Source organism: Camelus ferus, chromosome 2 (assembly GCF_009834535.1).
Source record: "Camelus ferus isolate YT-003-E chromosome 2, BCGSAC_Cfer_1.0, whole genome shotgun sequence".
Classification (NCBI taxonomy): domain Eukaryota; kingdom Metazoa; phylum Chordata; class Mammalia; order Artiodactyla; family Camelidae; genus Camelus; species Camelus ferus.
The window spans coordinates 58562615-58577387 of NC_045697.1; the positions used below are offsets into that span (position 1 = coordinate 58562615).

Below are 14773 nucleotides of genomic sequence, written 5' to 3' on the forward strand. Positions count from 1 at the left end.
AGAAGTGAGAAAATAGTTTTGTGTTAGATAAAAACATTTTATCTAAAAACAGAATGGCTTTTTTTTCACCCTTATTAGAATTACTTCTTGAAGGACTTACAAAAACCATGTATATACAAACAGCAGCTGGAATATTTGCTTATTTATAGGAAATGTGCAAAATGGAAGAGTCACAAATGACTTTGTAAAGCGGTCATCTCTGCCTGACCTGGCACATCAGTCATGGGAATTTTGAGAGATTCCCAGAATGATGTTCTTTGCACGTCAAAGCAGGATCTCCATCATCAACATCTGTTACTGTCCTTCAGAGGTTTTTAAATCATTAAATTTAGGAACTAACCTGTCCAAGCTCTTAAATAATAACCTGTATAATTTACTCTGCTTACATTACATATGATTTTTACTGTCTTTTGATTCAACAATTGCTTTACAAGAGCATTTAATGACTACAACTTAGAAAAAAGAATTTTTGTGTCTTCTTTATAAGAAAACTACTCTGCTTTGTAGATGGACGTCACTTTCTTTGATCTCAATGTCTTTTAGCAATAGGTTCAGGGCACCAGAAACATGCAGGGTGCAGATTTATATTTTCTCTCTTACTGACACAAATCAAGTGCAGATTTATCAAGCTGTGAAATATATTAAGTTCACAGGGTTTGAACAAAGGGTTACCAAACCTCAAGAACCTGGTGTGATTTAAACTACTTTCAGATGTCCTTTTAATTATATTAAATGAAAGTTTCGGTTGGCTTTGATGCTTATGGGCAAACATCAAAATCTCTTGAAAGAGCTGCTAAAAGTACTCCCTGTTGCTGTAGTTAATATACTACATTGTATGCACACCACTAGCCAATTTATTCTAGCCACTTTAACAAGGATATCCAGCCTGACAGGCCACACAGAATAGTATCACAAGTCAAGCAAAGCACAAATCATTAGAGGACCCGGAAAGTTGTTTGACATGCACCACGGAGCTCTTTGTCACACAGCCAATTAAGTGACCAAACAAGGAACTTGAAAATACTCATTAATTTCTTCCTAGCAGTATAAATGTAGGTTAGAATCTCTCTTGTCTCATGCACCAAAGGCACACAAGTAAAACTGGCATAATTCAATTTGCACTTTGTCAAAGCTGCAAGTAGTAAATATGGCACACAGAAAGTCCGCATTAAAGACAAAAAAGTGGAAGCAATAGGTAAAAATGTTTACATAGTACATATAATAATACAGATATCCAGGCTCTGGAATGATAAAAAGATAATCGAAAGTTGGCATTACTTTTCTCCTTGAAAAGCTTTATCAGTATTTCTGAGCAGATTCAGCAGCACTTGAAGTCACTTCCTCCTCTGTGATAGAAGAACTTGAGTTGAGTCCTGGATGCCATACTCTCTAGGTCATCCTTTCTTAAGGCTGCTCTGTAGTCTCTACTGTTGGCTCTCGTTCCTCTCCCTGACCTCATGAGACTACAGTGTCCTGGGGTCAGCCCTAGATTCTCTTCTCTCTCCACACTCATTCCCTTGATGAATTCATCTAGTACAATGACTACTAAACGCCACTCTAAGGGAAACATTACCACATATTTATTTCTAGCTTGACCTCTCAGCTGAATTTCAACTAACTACATCTAACTACATATTTAACATTGATATTGTATACCTAATAAGAAACTCAAACTTCACATGCCCCAAGCCAAGTTCTTGTTGTGCTCCCTCCCCAACTGGTCACAGATAGACCATCGCAGTAAATGGTGGCATCATCCTTCCAGTTGCTCAGGCAAAACACTTCGTGTCGTTTCAAGTCCTCTCTTTCTCTGACACTTCACATGCAAACCCTTAGCAAATCTTGTTTGTTCCATTAAAAATAGTCCTGAACCTGAAGAATTATCTCAGTATCCTGTGCTCATATCTTGTTCCAAGTGACCATTATTGCCCAAATGATCACCCTGTTTCAGCTCTTGCTTTTCCTGCTATAATCTATTCATCACTTTAAAACCATATCAGATCATGTAATCCCTCTGCTCAGAAACCTGCAGTGCTTTCCTGTGTGTCTATGAATAAAAGCCAAAGTCTTTACAATGGTCTATCAGATCTGGGTCCTTGGTGCCCGGTGGATTCATTTCCTATCGCCCTCTTCTCTTTCATTCTGCTCCAGGTGCATTGGCTTCCTGAACAACAAAGGCATATTTCCACCTCAGAAACTTTCTGTTTTCTCTGCTGGAATGCTTTTCCCTGCATATCTGCACAGTTCACTCCTTCAGAGTTTTTCTCAAATATCACCCTAGTAATGCATTTCTTGCTTTATTTTTCTCCATAACATTTATCATCATCTCATATACCACATATCTCACACACTTACGGGACTGTTTTTTTTCTGCTGCAAGAAATTTCATCCTTGGAGAGACAGTGGGGATTCTGGACTGTTATGTACACTGCTATATTCCCAGTACTGATAAGATTACTGGACACGTGTACTCAACTAGTAATTTTTGAATATTTTTGTTGTTAACTATTATGTGATGTTTTTTCTAGTTGAAGACAGAGATTGCTTTTACACTGATGGTACCTAGGAACAGATTTCTAGTGGATAATTAAGGTAACACAAGCAAACAAAATAAGTAAGTAAAATAAAACAAGCATCGAAATTGAAATAAAAAGAGGGCTTGTTTCAAATACTTCATAAGCTTTAAAGAACAACAGAACAGTTGCCTTTAAATAAAAAGAAAAGAAAAATGGAAGGAAAGATGGGAAGAAGGGAGGAAACCAGGCATATGTGTATATGTGTGTATTTTTTAAAAATTCGCATTTATTTACAAATTTTTTTCTGATCAGTCTTCAACTGACTATGCAGATAATAGCTTACTATTCCACAAAAATTCAAAGAATGACTGAAAAGATTCATATCAATAACTCTATGTACTTATATTTCCCATTAAGCAAGATCAACTGTGGACTCTCTAGGGAGCCCATGCCATCTCTGAGATTTGGAGAACAAAAGAAACTGCTCATTAAATCAAAATATATTTCTTAACTAGGATAATGTCCTACTTTTAAAGCAGAAAAAAAAAATGCCAGTAATTTCAGTAGTTCCTGCTAAAGAAGAGAACAATGCTAACAAACATTACTATTTAAAAAATGGGAACTTGAGATTGAAAAATGAGCAGAAAATGCAAATCTAAGTTCTGGTTACATTTACAGAACATGAAGACAGTTGTTCTTAAGCTGTTTGAGGTCCTACTCTACTCTCAGATTCTCATGAAAACCACAGACTTCCCTTTGGAGCCTATGAGTTTTACTGGTTCATGGATTACCCTCCCAAATCCTCCCCTGCCCCCATACCACAACCAGTTAAGGACTTGTGCAATTCACAGGTGCGGTTATAATCAAAAAGCAAAGATTGTAAATCAGTAAAAAATGTTAAAAAAAAAAAAAGTGAAAATAGCAAGTGTTGCTGTGGATGTGGAGAAACTAGAGTCCTCATTATCACTGGTGGAAATGTAAGATGGTGTGGCCACTTTGGAAAACAGTTTGATAGTTCCTCCTTTAACACAGAGTTAGACTATTTTTCGTTTTCTTTTTCTCTCAATATGATTTTTTTTTTAATCGCAGTCTTCTCTGAAAACCAAAGGACCTCAATGCAAATTATGTTTGTATTTGACCTGAATATAGCAGTACAAAATAATCACCACACAGCCATTTGAACTCCATCTCAAAAAAAAAGAGAAATTAAAAAAATTGTTTTACTCTATGCCATTCCTGAAATACAGTACAATAAATCAATAAAAATAGACCAAATGATATATCTTGATTGCTAACATCAAATAATGAGGTCAGCTCTGCAATCGCAGTATTTTGGCAAATGGGAGCATGAGCTCCTGAATTGGGAAGAACTAGTAACTGAGGAGCCCCCTAATTACTACTATATGAATAACTCTGAGAAAGTCATTTAATCCTTCCTCTGCCCCATTTTCTCTACTATAACTTAAGAATAGCATTAGTTATGTCACCGAGTTGTTAGGAGGATTTATACAGAATGCTCTGCACAGTGATGGCAACAGTGCCTAATACATGTACTTATTCCTAATAATAAATCAGTGTTATTCTTAGTCATGGTATTGAAGAAGCACTGGATGCACATTAGGATAGCAGCATGAGTGCCATCGGTGCTAGTTATGTGACCTTGAGCAACTCATTTCATTTTTTCCAGATCTCAACGAACTCATCTTCATCTCCAACGTCCCTGCTGGAAATATTCCATCACAATAGTTACATAATATGCGTATGTAACACAAACCTTATGTTCTCTGGCACAAAACTTAAAACCTTCTTCTAAATGAAGGCATATATTATGCCCAAGATATGATCATGGTATTTTTACCAAGGCATATGTCAATTTCTACCTTTTAATAGTCAACAAGGATTTTAGTGTAAAAATTTCAAACTAAATAAAGAAAAATAAAATATACGGACCCATTTTTTGGTTTGTTTTTATTAAAATTCTTGAGACAAAAGCATACTTTTAGGAGATTCATGTATTATTTAAATATTCAAAGCAACTATCTTAATTGTTCACCTACAGATCAATTATCACAGCTGACTACTGACAGTCCAGATTTCACTGGTTTTGTTTGTTTGTTTTTTGGGTTGTTTTTGGTGAAATAAGCAAAAGGTGGGAAGCAAGAAGTAAAAAATGGATCTAGGTAATTCATAAGACAGGCACTGTACTTTTAAATAATTAAAAGCTAATGTATTTAGATGGTCAAAATCAAACATAAGAAAATCATTGCTTATGCCCATGGGAAGGAAATTTTTTGTTTAAGAATTTCAAGATAACTAAATAATTATCTTGTTTCAAATTTAATGCAGATAGCATTTCAAGTATATTTCATATATATTTCATAGGTAGCTCAGAATGTGCTCTGAACATAGTAATAATAGGGAACATAAATCTTTAAAACTGAAATAGACTAAATTTTAAGGTATTATTCACTCTAAAATTTCACAGAATAATGCTCTACATTAAAAGGAACAGAAATAATGTCACATATTAGTGAGCAGAGTATTTCTGCTTCACCAATGTTCTGTTTGTATTTGGTCTTATCAGATGTTTAGTCAATAGCTGAAATATTTATTCATAGCCAGTCAATTATAACACCAGGAGATCAGCCATTGAATAAACTGTGCTATTAATTTCTCATCAGAGATTCATGTTTGAATGACCATGCATTTCATAGATTTAAATACTGAAAGGCTAATTGTCTCCAAGGCTCCATTCAAGAGATAGCATAGATTGTAATCAAAAGCAACCCTAATATTGCTCCAAAATGATCCTCAGCTTTCAATGCTGGAGAATACTTCAATTTGTATATCTGTTGCACACATTATGCAACATATATACATAAACTTCCCAAAGCAATTTCTTTCCTGAAATCTTAGAAAAATAAGCCTGAACAGCTTCTTATATACAAAGAACCATTATCTTTTAAAGTAAAAAGCAAACTAAAAGCTTTTCTTCCTAATATTTGTTTAATGTTCAAATTTTTTTTCCTCTTAAATGACTGTCTCACTAAATGCCCTTATTGTGAATAAACTGATACAGTTTAATTTCTGGACTACTAATTTGGGAACCAGTAACCTGGGACGTTGAGGGCATCTCCCTTCACAAACACAGTTGGCCTTCACCTTTAAAAATGCCATGATATACACACAGAGGGAATAAAGTTTACAGTCACACGGTTTCATGTTATTTCTTCCTTCTGATAAAGTTAATTTGTATATTGGGACCCACAGAAATGGAGGCCACTCCAGTGGCCTGACCCATATCACAAATCTAAACCTGCACGTACGGGAAGTGCCTGTCGTGGGAACCTAACACACCAATCACAATCCTCCAACTCAGTTTAGGTAGCTCAACTTACCCTAGAACACAGGACCTGCCTGCCTTCTAAGGAAATCCCCAACCTCCTAGCCAAGTGTGCCCTGCTTCCAAGTTGTGTCTATAAAACTCTCTCTTGCCCAACATCCGTCAGGAAGAGTGCTCCACTGATGGTGAGGCACTGTATTCCCCCAGTCCATGGATGGTTTTCCCTTGAGTAAAGCACATCAAAGTCATTACTAAGTCATTTTGTCATCTGTCCCTTCCTTTTTTCCTGTCCTCTCCTCCCTCCTCTCCCTTCCTACCTTCTTTCCCTTCTTGTAAAAAAAAATTATGAAGCTTGCTTCTGGAATTCTTTTTCACAAAGAACCCATACACATAGAAATGTTTTCTACCTTGCTTAGAAACAAACTACAACATGTTAACTGGAGAAAAGTTATATTTACATTGGGATTCATGTATTTATAATGAGTGGAAGAGAAAGATCATCATAGCATGTCCTGATCAATTTGACAGAAGCATGATATTTCAAGTACCCTGGACTACATGTTGTCTTATATGACTCTGAGTGTCATTTCTGGATGATGTACTATTCAAATATCAGCTAGACCAATATATGAATGAAATGTATCCATACCCATCTCTCTGAAGAAATTAGAGATTTATATATTATACCCAACTCACCTTTCAGTGATGACCAGAATTCTCACACCCCAAGGTGCACCTCCTTGTTAATCTGTGTTCCTTTTGGGTGACAGAACACTGGCACTGTCAAATTTCTTTTTAGCACACACCCTTTCATATGTCTTTCCATCCCCACCCTCCGTACCCTCCCTGAAACTCTTCTAGTTCAACAGGGTACATTATCATCTCTCTATCAGATGCCCGTATCACCAACAGAGACAATTCAACAACTTATCACATTGATAAAAACGCAGAAAGTACCTGGACATAGGCTCTGCAAGAGCGCTCTCTTTTCTGAAGCTGAATCCATTAAGACAGCAGATTAAACACAGAATAGAAAAAACAAGTTAGTGACAGGAGAAAACAAGAAAAATAAAAGAACACATCTACACAAACACCTTACTTTGTTGTGCACTACTTTCTAGAAGAGAATGAAAGGCTAAGCAGCAGCAAAACATCAGCAACGGCTCGAAAAATAGTAACCAACGCCTGTTTAGAACCCAAGTGACAACTGGATGGTACAAAGCTGTTAATGATGGAACGAAATCTTGAAATAAATTTAGCAGAAATTAGTAGAAATCAATGTACTTCATTCATTTGACATGATTCATTTCACATGAGGTTAGTTATTAATTCATGGGCCACAAATGAAGATGTATGAAGTAAATTATGTCAAAAATTCAGAACTCGTTTTTCAAAGATAGTACACTGTCTGTGGTTTACAGATTATATACATGCTTAATATGAACCACAAACCGTTTGTTTACACATACAAGAAACTTTTGTGCATTGAGAAAAATAGAAATGGCCACTAGTTTGACTATTTGATTCAAGGGACAAATACCAAGAGATAAGCAACTCCTGATTCAAAGAATGTGATCAATCTTCTGATTTATCTGTTTTATTTCTTGAAGAATTTCTTTTGATGGTTTTAACCAAAAAAATCTATACTTTTTAGAAATTTTTGTGGGATAAAAAGCCTGTTTTGGTGTGTTTGTTTGCAAACAGAACAATGTTTTTCAGGGCAAAAGGTTAACAGCAACTCACATTCAGTCCCAAACATTTTTTTTCTAGTGATTAAAATGAATAATTAACATGTATTTGCTCTGTTTAAATAAATGACTGCAAATTTTATAAATTAGATTGTAGTTTCCCTCCTCTTCCCTATTTTTTGCCTTCAGTAGCCTTGATTGTTGAAGGAGAAAATTACCCTGTTTTAAGAAGCAGTTACTCTGATGCCTTTTGTGTGGCTAATACTCTCCCAACTTTAATTCATGCATTCTTCAATGAGCATAGAGCAGTTACTCCTCTAAAGAATTAAGTGAGGAATGAGTGCAAGTAAATTGCCAGCTCTGTCATTTGGATCACTGACTCGCATCATGGTTTGGCAGGTCTCTAAACCCTCCAGAATTTCAATGTGGAGCGCAATTGATTTGTACCAAGTTGACTTTGCAAATCTGATGGGCTATAACTGCTTTTGGGAACAGTGTGAACCACAGGAAATGAGAACAAGCCAGCAAGCATGTGAATAACCTTTGCCCTCCCATCTCCTTACCCCATCATGCAAATTAACATATGACAAACCACATTACATAAACAATTGAAAAGAGCCAAATAAGAAACAAAAGAGAGCATTAAAAAGCTTCAAAAATGGAAATCTGCCCATTACTTAGTTATTTGATATTCAGAGTAGGCAAGCTGATTAGCTGTAGCCAGTTAGAATGTGACATTAATCGCCAGCTTTACCTGATATTGTCAGACATCATCATCAACACCATTTTTAAATAAAGATACACAGTATTGCTATAACAAGTAATGTTATGGATATGTAACATTATAGAAATTACTACTTCCAATACATTGTAATAACAATAGCTGGCAGCAATATTCATTAATAGCATCCAGTCAGCCTGGCAATACCACATTAAAATCACAGCATGCCCAGATTACATAGGCAGCTGTGGATTATATTCTGTCAGGGGTTTGGTTGAGATTCTATCAGTGATATGAGTGATAAAAATAGCTCCTTTATGCTCAGCAGGATAAAAGCTTTGGTAATAATTTATATCTAATTGATAAAACTGAATCTATTTTTTTGAGGAGGAAATTGCAGGAAAAACTGCCAGATAAAATATCTAGCTTTTTAATATAAAACTATCATTGTTTTAATAATGTCTCCATCTTCATGAGTGAGACTTTTAGTCTAATAAGACAGAAAAGAAATAAACATAATAAAGATCACTCTGCAAAGTCATTTCTTTCATTCTAAACAGGAATGTTCATTTAGTGAATTCCATACATTAGTCTGTCACAGTCAAATTCTTCCTTTTTTAAGTAGTTAGACTATCATCGATATTCAAGGTATTAAGTATTGAAACTTAAAATCTCGTTTCAGTAACAGATCATCTTGACTACAAAAACGCCATTCAGGGAATACATGTTATCTGATGGCAGCAATTCTAATATCTTTTCACCATGTGGTATTTTGTTACATAAATAAATGATATTCCTTATAAATACACAAAACATATTTTACATGCTTATGTAAAATAAAATGGTTGAATGTATATAGGTTATATACAATATACATATAAAATGCTTATATATGAATATATATTGTATAAAAATATATATTGTAGATTTATAAATATAAATAAAATACATAAAATCTCCTAAAATTTTAAAAATAAATTATTTTTATTACTTACAATACAAAGTTGCTGAATCACATTTAAACCTCTTAAGTTATAATGGTAGTAATATAAAATCAGTAATTTAAAAAGCAAAAGGAAATAAAAATAAAAACTTAAATACTTGCTCTGTGAGTTTTTAAAGGTAATATTAATAAGGTTAAATTATTTTTAAAAATCTATAATGTATTATTAATATTCTTACTGTTGCCATTTTCTAAATTTCTTATTGATTAGTTATTTGTTTTATTGTTAATTACATTAATATAAAGGTTTGAAAGGAAAAAAAAAGAAATCAAGGAAATGCCATTTATATTAATCGTGTCAGAATTTAGCATACAAAAGAATAGTACTATGGGGAAACAGAATTGTAAATTCAAAATATATATAGAGAGGTTATCATCTATTGTTCTTTAGATTGAAAGCCAAGTAAGGTCATTATTATAATCAAATAGTGAAGTGAACTAAATATAGCTAGCAATTCTCTTGAACGATCTGATTTTATAGAGAGAAATTAAACAGGGAAGTCTCACTGATTTTACTACACTTTTAAAGATACATGTCACCAAGGTCCTTACCTTGTTCAAACTTCGTGCAGCACTATCTTTTCCACCTGGGGTCAAGTTCCGCAGCTGTACATCTAGGAGGCCTACCAGCTGATCCATGGCACGGACGGAATAAGTGATGTCTCCAGCATTCAAATGATTTCTTGTCTGTTCAGCCAGCTCTCTAGCAATATTGGCAGCTGTCTCTCCAGATTTCAGCTACAATTTTGAAAACAGAACAAAAAGGAAAGAGATCTTAAATAAGCAATTTTATTGCTCTCTTTGGGTAATTGTTTTTGCGTATAATAATTGAGGCAAGAAAGTTATTAAACTCCCTCTTCACTTGGTATACATTCCCCAAGTTTTCCTGCTAATCTATCATTTTTCTTCAATACCTGATTTGAAATTCATGACTTTAGGAAGCTCCTCTTGAATCTAACTTACAGAAATTGTTCTTACTTTAATTATTCATCTGAGTGGCTAAGTCTAAGGTTTGCCCTATGATTCTTCTCTGTGAGTTTCTAAATTGGATGTTGATGAATTTGTGTTGTGAATCCCAAAGATATTCTAGGTTCTCAGAGGCAAGTACAGATTTCCCATCATGCCTAATTAAGTGCTCACTGGCTGCTGAACTCTGTAAAAATTTTATTCCAAATAAAATCCCTGCTTTTCAAAGTGGTCTTCATCTTCTTACTAACTAAATAAGAGATTTTGCTCCCAGTGTACTAGAGAGCAAACTAGTTTCTAGCACTTCCCTTTTCTGAAACTACATGCTGATTTTTCAAGTACATTCTACAAGAATTTTTTCAAATTGTCAATACTCCAAAGATATTAGAAGAAATAAAGGCTAATATCTATGATTACTTGAACAAATTTGGGTAATAAGATGGGAATATATATATTAGTTTGTAAGGAAGGCATGAGGAACTTTAAAAAAAAAGTAAGTAAGTGTAATTTCTCAAGTTATCTTGTTTTATACCATTTTTAAATTAATAAATTAAAATATAACATATTTACACAGTACAGATATAGGGTACGCAATGCAAAAATAATGAATGCCTCTTTTTTTTTTGCCTCTCTCTATATTCACTTCCCAGAGACTGTTACTGGTTTGGTATGCTTTCCAAACTTTAGCCTGCCCTATTATTACTTAAATATATAATAGAGTCATTATTTAGAAAATTATTTTATTTTCTTCTCTTTTTTTCTGTTTTTAACACAATCCAGTATAGGACTCAGGATCACAAACAGAAAGGTCTTCTCTTTGTAAGATTATCTTCCTAATGTAAATCCAGAAAGCTATAAGGGGCACAACAAAAACTCTTAATCAAACAGGTTATCACTATCTACTCAGGGATGCTTAATAAATGTTCATAGCAGGACTGAATGTTAAAGAAACAAATGAATAAATTGGAGCAACAGGAAATCTAAATTCTTAACAATCATAATCTCATGTATATAGAAAACTCCTAATTCAAAAGTATAAAAATAAGTTTAGTAACATAAAGTGTTTGCAAAAATTTGTGAAAATGTATACTACCATCATAAGCTACTATTGGATGTGTATATTTGCATACTGCCCATGTAGAGTAAATTACCAGTGGCTATTAAACTCTGTGAAGACTGCACAAGCAGAGATTTCTCTGATGCTATCAACCATAAAAAATAATCTCACAAATATAAAAAAAGAAATGTTAAAAGATGTTCATTTCATCTTGCTTATAATTGAAAACAAAATGAGTTATGACTATGGAAAACTGTTAATATATATAAATATCATGGAACAGTTAAAAATATGAAGGAGAACAAGGTTGTTAACATCAATCTTCAACATGTGGAGTCAAAATAAATGCAAATATAAAAATTATATATATGCTAATATATAGGCATGCTATTTATGAAGAATAAATACATAACTTTAGTATATAAACATGCTACCTATGAAAAATAAATATTATATATAAATATTTTATGTGTTTATATATGTGTATATATTTAAACACACAGGACAAAATCTGAAAGATGAAAATCAAAAGGAAAATCCTTTTCTGCAATGTTTAAATTTTATAAGAAGAAAATATTAATATATTACAAGAAGAATATGTTATAAAGTATTATTACATAGTTAATTGGTACTTTTTAGACACTCTTAAAATAAAAAAAAATCTGCACTAAGTTTAATAAATTTGTGAAATATGGTCAGGGCTGCAAACCTAAGATACTTGTAAGACCAAATGGAATACATTATAAGGTTCATCAAAAAGTATGTAACAGTCAATGTAGATCAAAGTAGCATTCATGACCCCACTGATGGAACATGAAAGTACTTTTAAGTGGTCACAGAGTGACACAAACGTGATTATAATCCATACATTTTAATTATTATGTACAATTTAGGGCTACTTACTAGTAATCTAGTAAATCGATTAATGATTTATGTAATCAGTATTCATAGCATTCATTAATTAAATTGGTGAAATACTGGTGGTATTCATGAAGTATTCTAATTCAGTATTCCATCAATAAGTCTGAACACCTTACACAATTGATTGGCAACTTTTAAAATTCCTGTGTATGTGAGTATACAGATAGCTGGAATTCCTATAATTTTCCAAAGGGATATTTTTTTAATCAGTGTACCATTCATAGTGTCTTGCATTTGTGGTAGTTTTCCATCTATGCTATTCTTATAATAATGAATGTATTTATGAAATTACTATTGTTTTACTTTGTTAACTACTGCGTTCTTGTTTAATTGTTTTATTACTATTATTATCATTATTACTGTATTGTTTTCTTCTATGTCTTTATTACAGCATAATACTTTTTCTATGACAAAATGTCAAAGCACATGGACCTCTGGAGTCTTTTGATTCACTTGAATGGGCCTTGTTGAAAAAAGATTAAGATCTACTGAAGTAGGTAATAGTCATTCTTTAACACATTATCTTCAAAACTAAAGATGCAAGTAGTGACTTTCATCACATTTATCAGGGAACATTATGAAAAGCAAAATTATGTATGAAGCAGGAAAAAAATAGCACTGGTATTTTCACATTGTAATTCAATTTCCTTTTCTGTGTAATTGTACCAACAGTCTTCAATATTATTATAATATTGGGGTGGGACATGATAATGGAAAAGAAGGCCTATGTAATCCCCTAATACAAAAATTTTAACTTTTTCTTTATGTAAAGTAATGGAAAATTTGAAAATGTAGATGACTAATAAGTCAAAATATAACTGTTCTCAACATAAAAGATACTAATGCTGCCTATATATGTGTCAATAGCAGATAGTGTAGTGTTATAAAACAATGACTCAAATATGAAAATCACTAGTGGTTATTTTAAAAACAGTAACTGCATTTTAGCATTCAAAAGTGTTTATTTATGAAGAATAAATCTAATTAATCCCACAAAAGAACTCTGGAACTCACTGTTCACCAACTAGAAAGTTGTAAGAAAAAACTAAAGTACCAATAAGTTACTCTAATGTTTATAATACAAATGCAAAAGTATGTTTTTAAAGCTAAATAAAAATTGATATAACTAATTATTCAGTATGATCCTTTCTCTTAAAATTGAAGAAACAGTAGTAATACTTTATCAATCATTCAACAATCATTTGGATTTTTATTATTTCCTAAGGAGGGAAAGACAAATATTATGCAGAGCTCTTGCATTCAGGAAGCTCACATTCTACCAGTTGGTATGGAGAGTAAGGGGTACAAAAAGGTAGATAATATTAATTCAACAATACAATTATAATAACAGAAATGTATATGAGGTGTTGTGGGAATATAGTATGGGGGTAATAAGTGCCTGGAAATTAGGTGGGAAGGCAACAGAAAGTAACAAATAAGTTCAAAGTTAAAAGATAAGTGAAGGGTGACCAGGTAAGAGAAAATTCTGGTGGGGACTGGTGGTGAGAGAACCAAGAGGATGCTCTATAAAAGGTGAAGTCTAGAATAACCATGGTTTGGGAAGACAGACAGGGTACCAAGGGTAGAACAGAAAGAAAAAGCAGAGTTTTCTACCTTCAGAAGTCAATACTGATAACTACATAGCAAAAATTGTGTATGTATGTATTAAACATATATATATATTTTTTTTTTAAAAAAAATAGAATGAATATCTCTACCTCTATGTATAATTTCAACAATTGTTCCTTCAGTCTATCTGTTCATTTGTTCTTTAACTAAAATTTGAATTTCTAATAGCACTAAGCTAAAGTCTGGGGATAAAATGGTTAATAAAATGGTTCCCCATAACAGGACCTTACATACCAGCAATGGAAAAGGCTGTCAACAAATAATTGCACAATTACTTCATTTCAATTTTTTTTTTGAGTGCAATACAGAATCCCCGTGTGGTAGCACAGTTCAAAGGCATTTTAACCTGCTGTCTGAAGTCAGGGAATAATTTAGGAAACGTTTCTCTGAGAATGTTTAATCTGAGATGAAACAGAAAAGAGGGAATTCGGCTGGGATGAGGGTGGGGGCTTCCAGGAAGAGAGGGGCAGGGAGTCTTCAAGGTGTGGCATGAAGGGCACTGTGGCTGGGGTTTAACTGGACAGCTGATGAGGTGAGCAAGGAGTAGATGACGTAGTCCCCCTTTGGAAGTCATGATGAAGATTTGGGGAAATTCTGTAAAGAGCAAAGAGAAGGTACTAAAGAGTCTCAACAAGGGTGGCCCAGTTAGGTTTATATCTGAAATCAAACTCAGTAGAATGATTAGAGGGTTCAGGAGTGAATGAAAGGTGGCCTGCTGTGGGACTACCTCAGTGAAGAAGCTGCTGTGGATCGGGGTAGTGGCAGCAGAGAATAGTGACAAGCCGCCTGATTTGGGAGAGAGTTACAGGTACACCCACAGGCCTACTGTCGATTAGATGTGTGAGAAGAAGGAAAGGGAGGCACCAAGAGCCATCTCCAAGTTTCTTGTTAGTGGCCATGTTGCCCTCAGCTGGATTCTCCCACAGCCA

General features: G+C 33.7%; 1 protein-coding gene across 11 annotated transcripts in view; it reads right to left on the minus strand.

Moving 5' to 3' along the window:
* Positions 1–14773, minus strand: part of ADGRL3 (adhesion G protein-coupled receptor L3) — a 560304-nt gene that overhangs the window by 219071 nt on the left and 326460 nt on the right. For 8 of the 11 annotated variants that reach the window (XM_032459457.1, XM_032459461.1, XM_032459445.1 and 5 more), the window contains 2 exons: positions 9824–10009; positions 6817–6855 (listed from right to left, as the gene is read on the minus strand). In XM_032459457.1, coding sequence (XP_032315348.1) covers positions 6817–6855; positions 9824–10009 — 225 coding nt within the window. The remainder of the gene's footprint in view (positions 1–6816; positions 6856–9823; positions 10010–14773) is intronic. The other 3 variants (XM_032459450.1, XM_032459451.1, XM_032459449.1) reach the window with 1 other exon arrangement.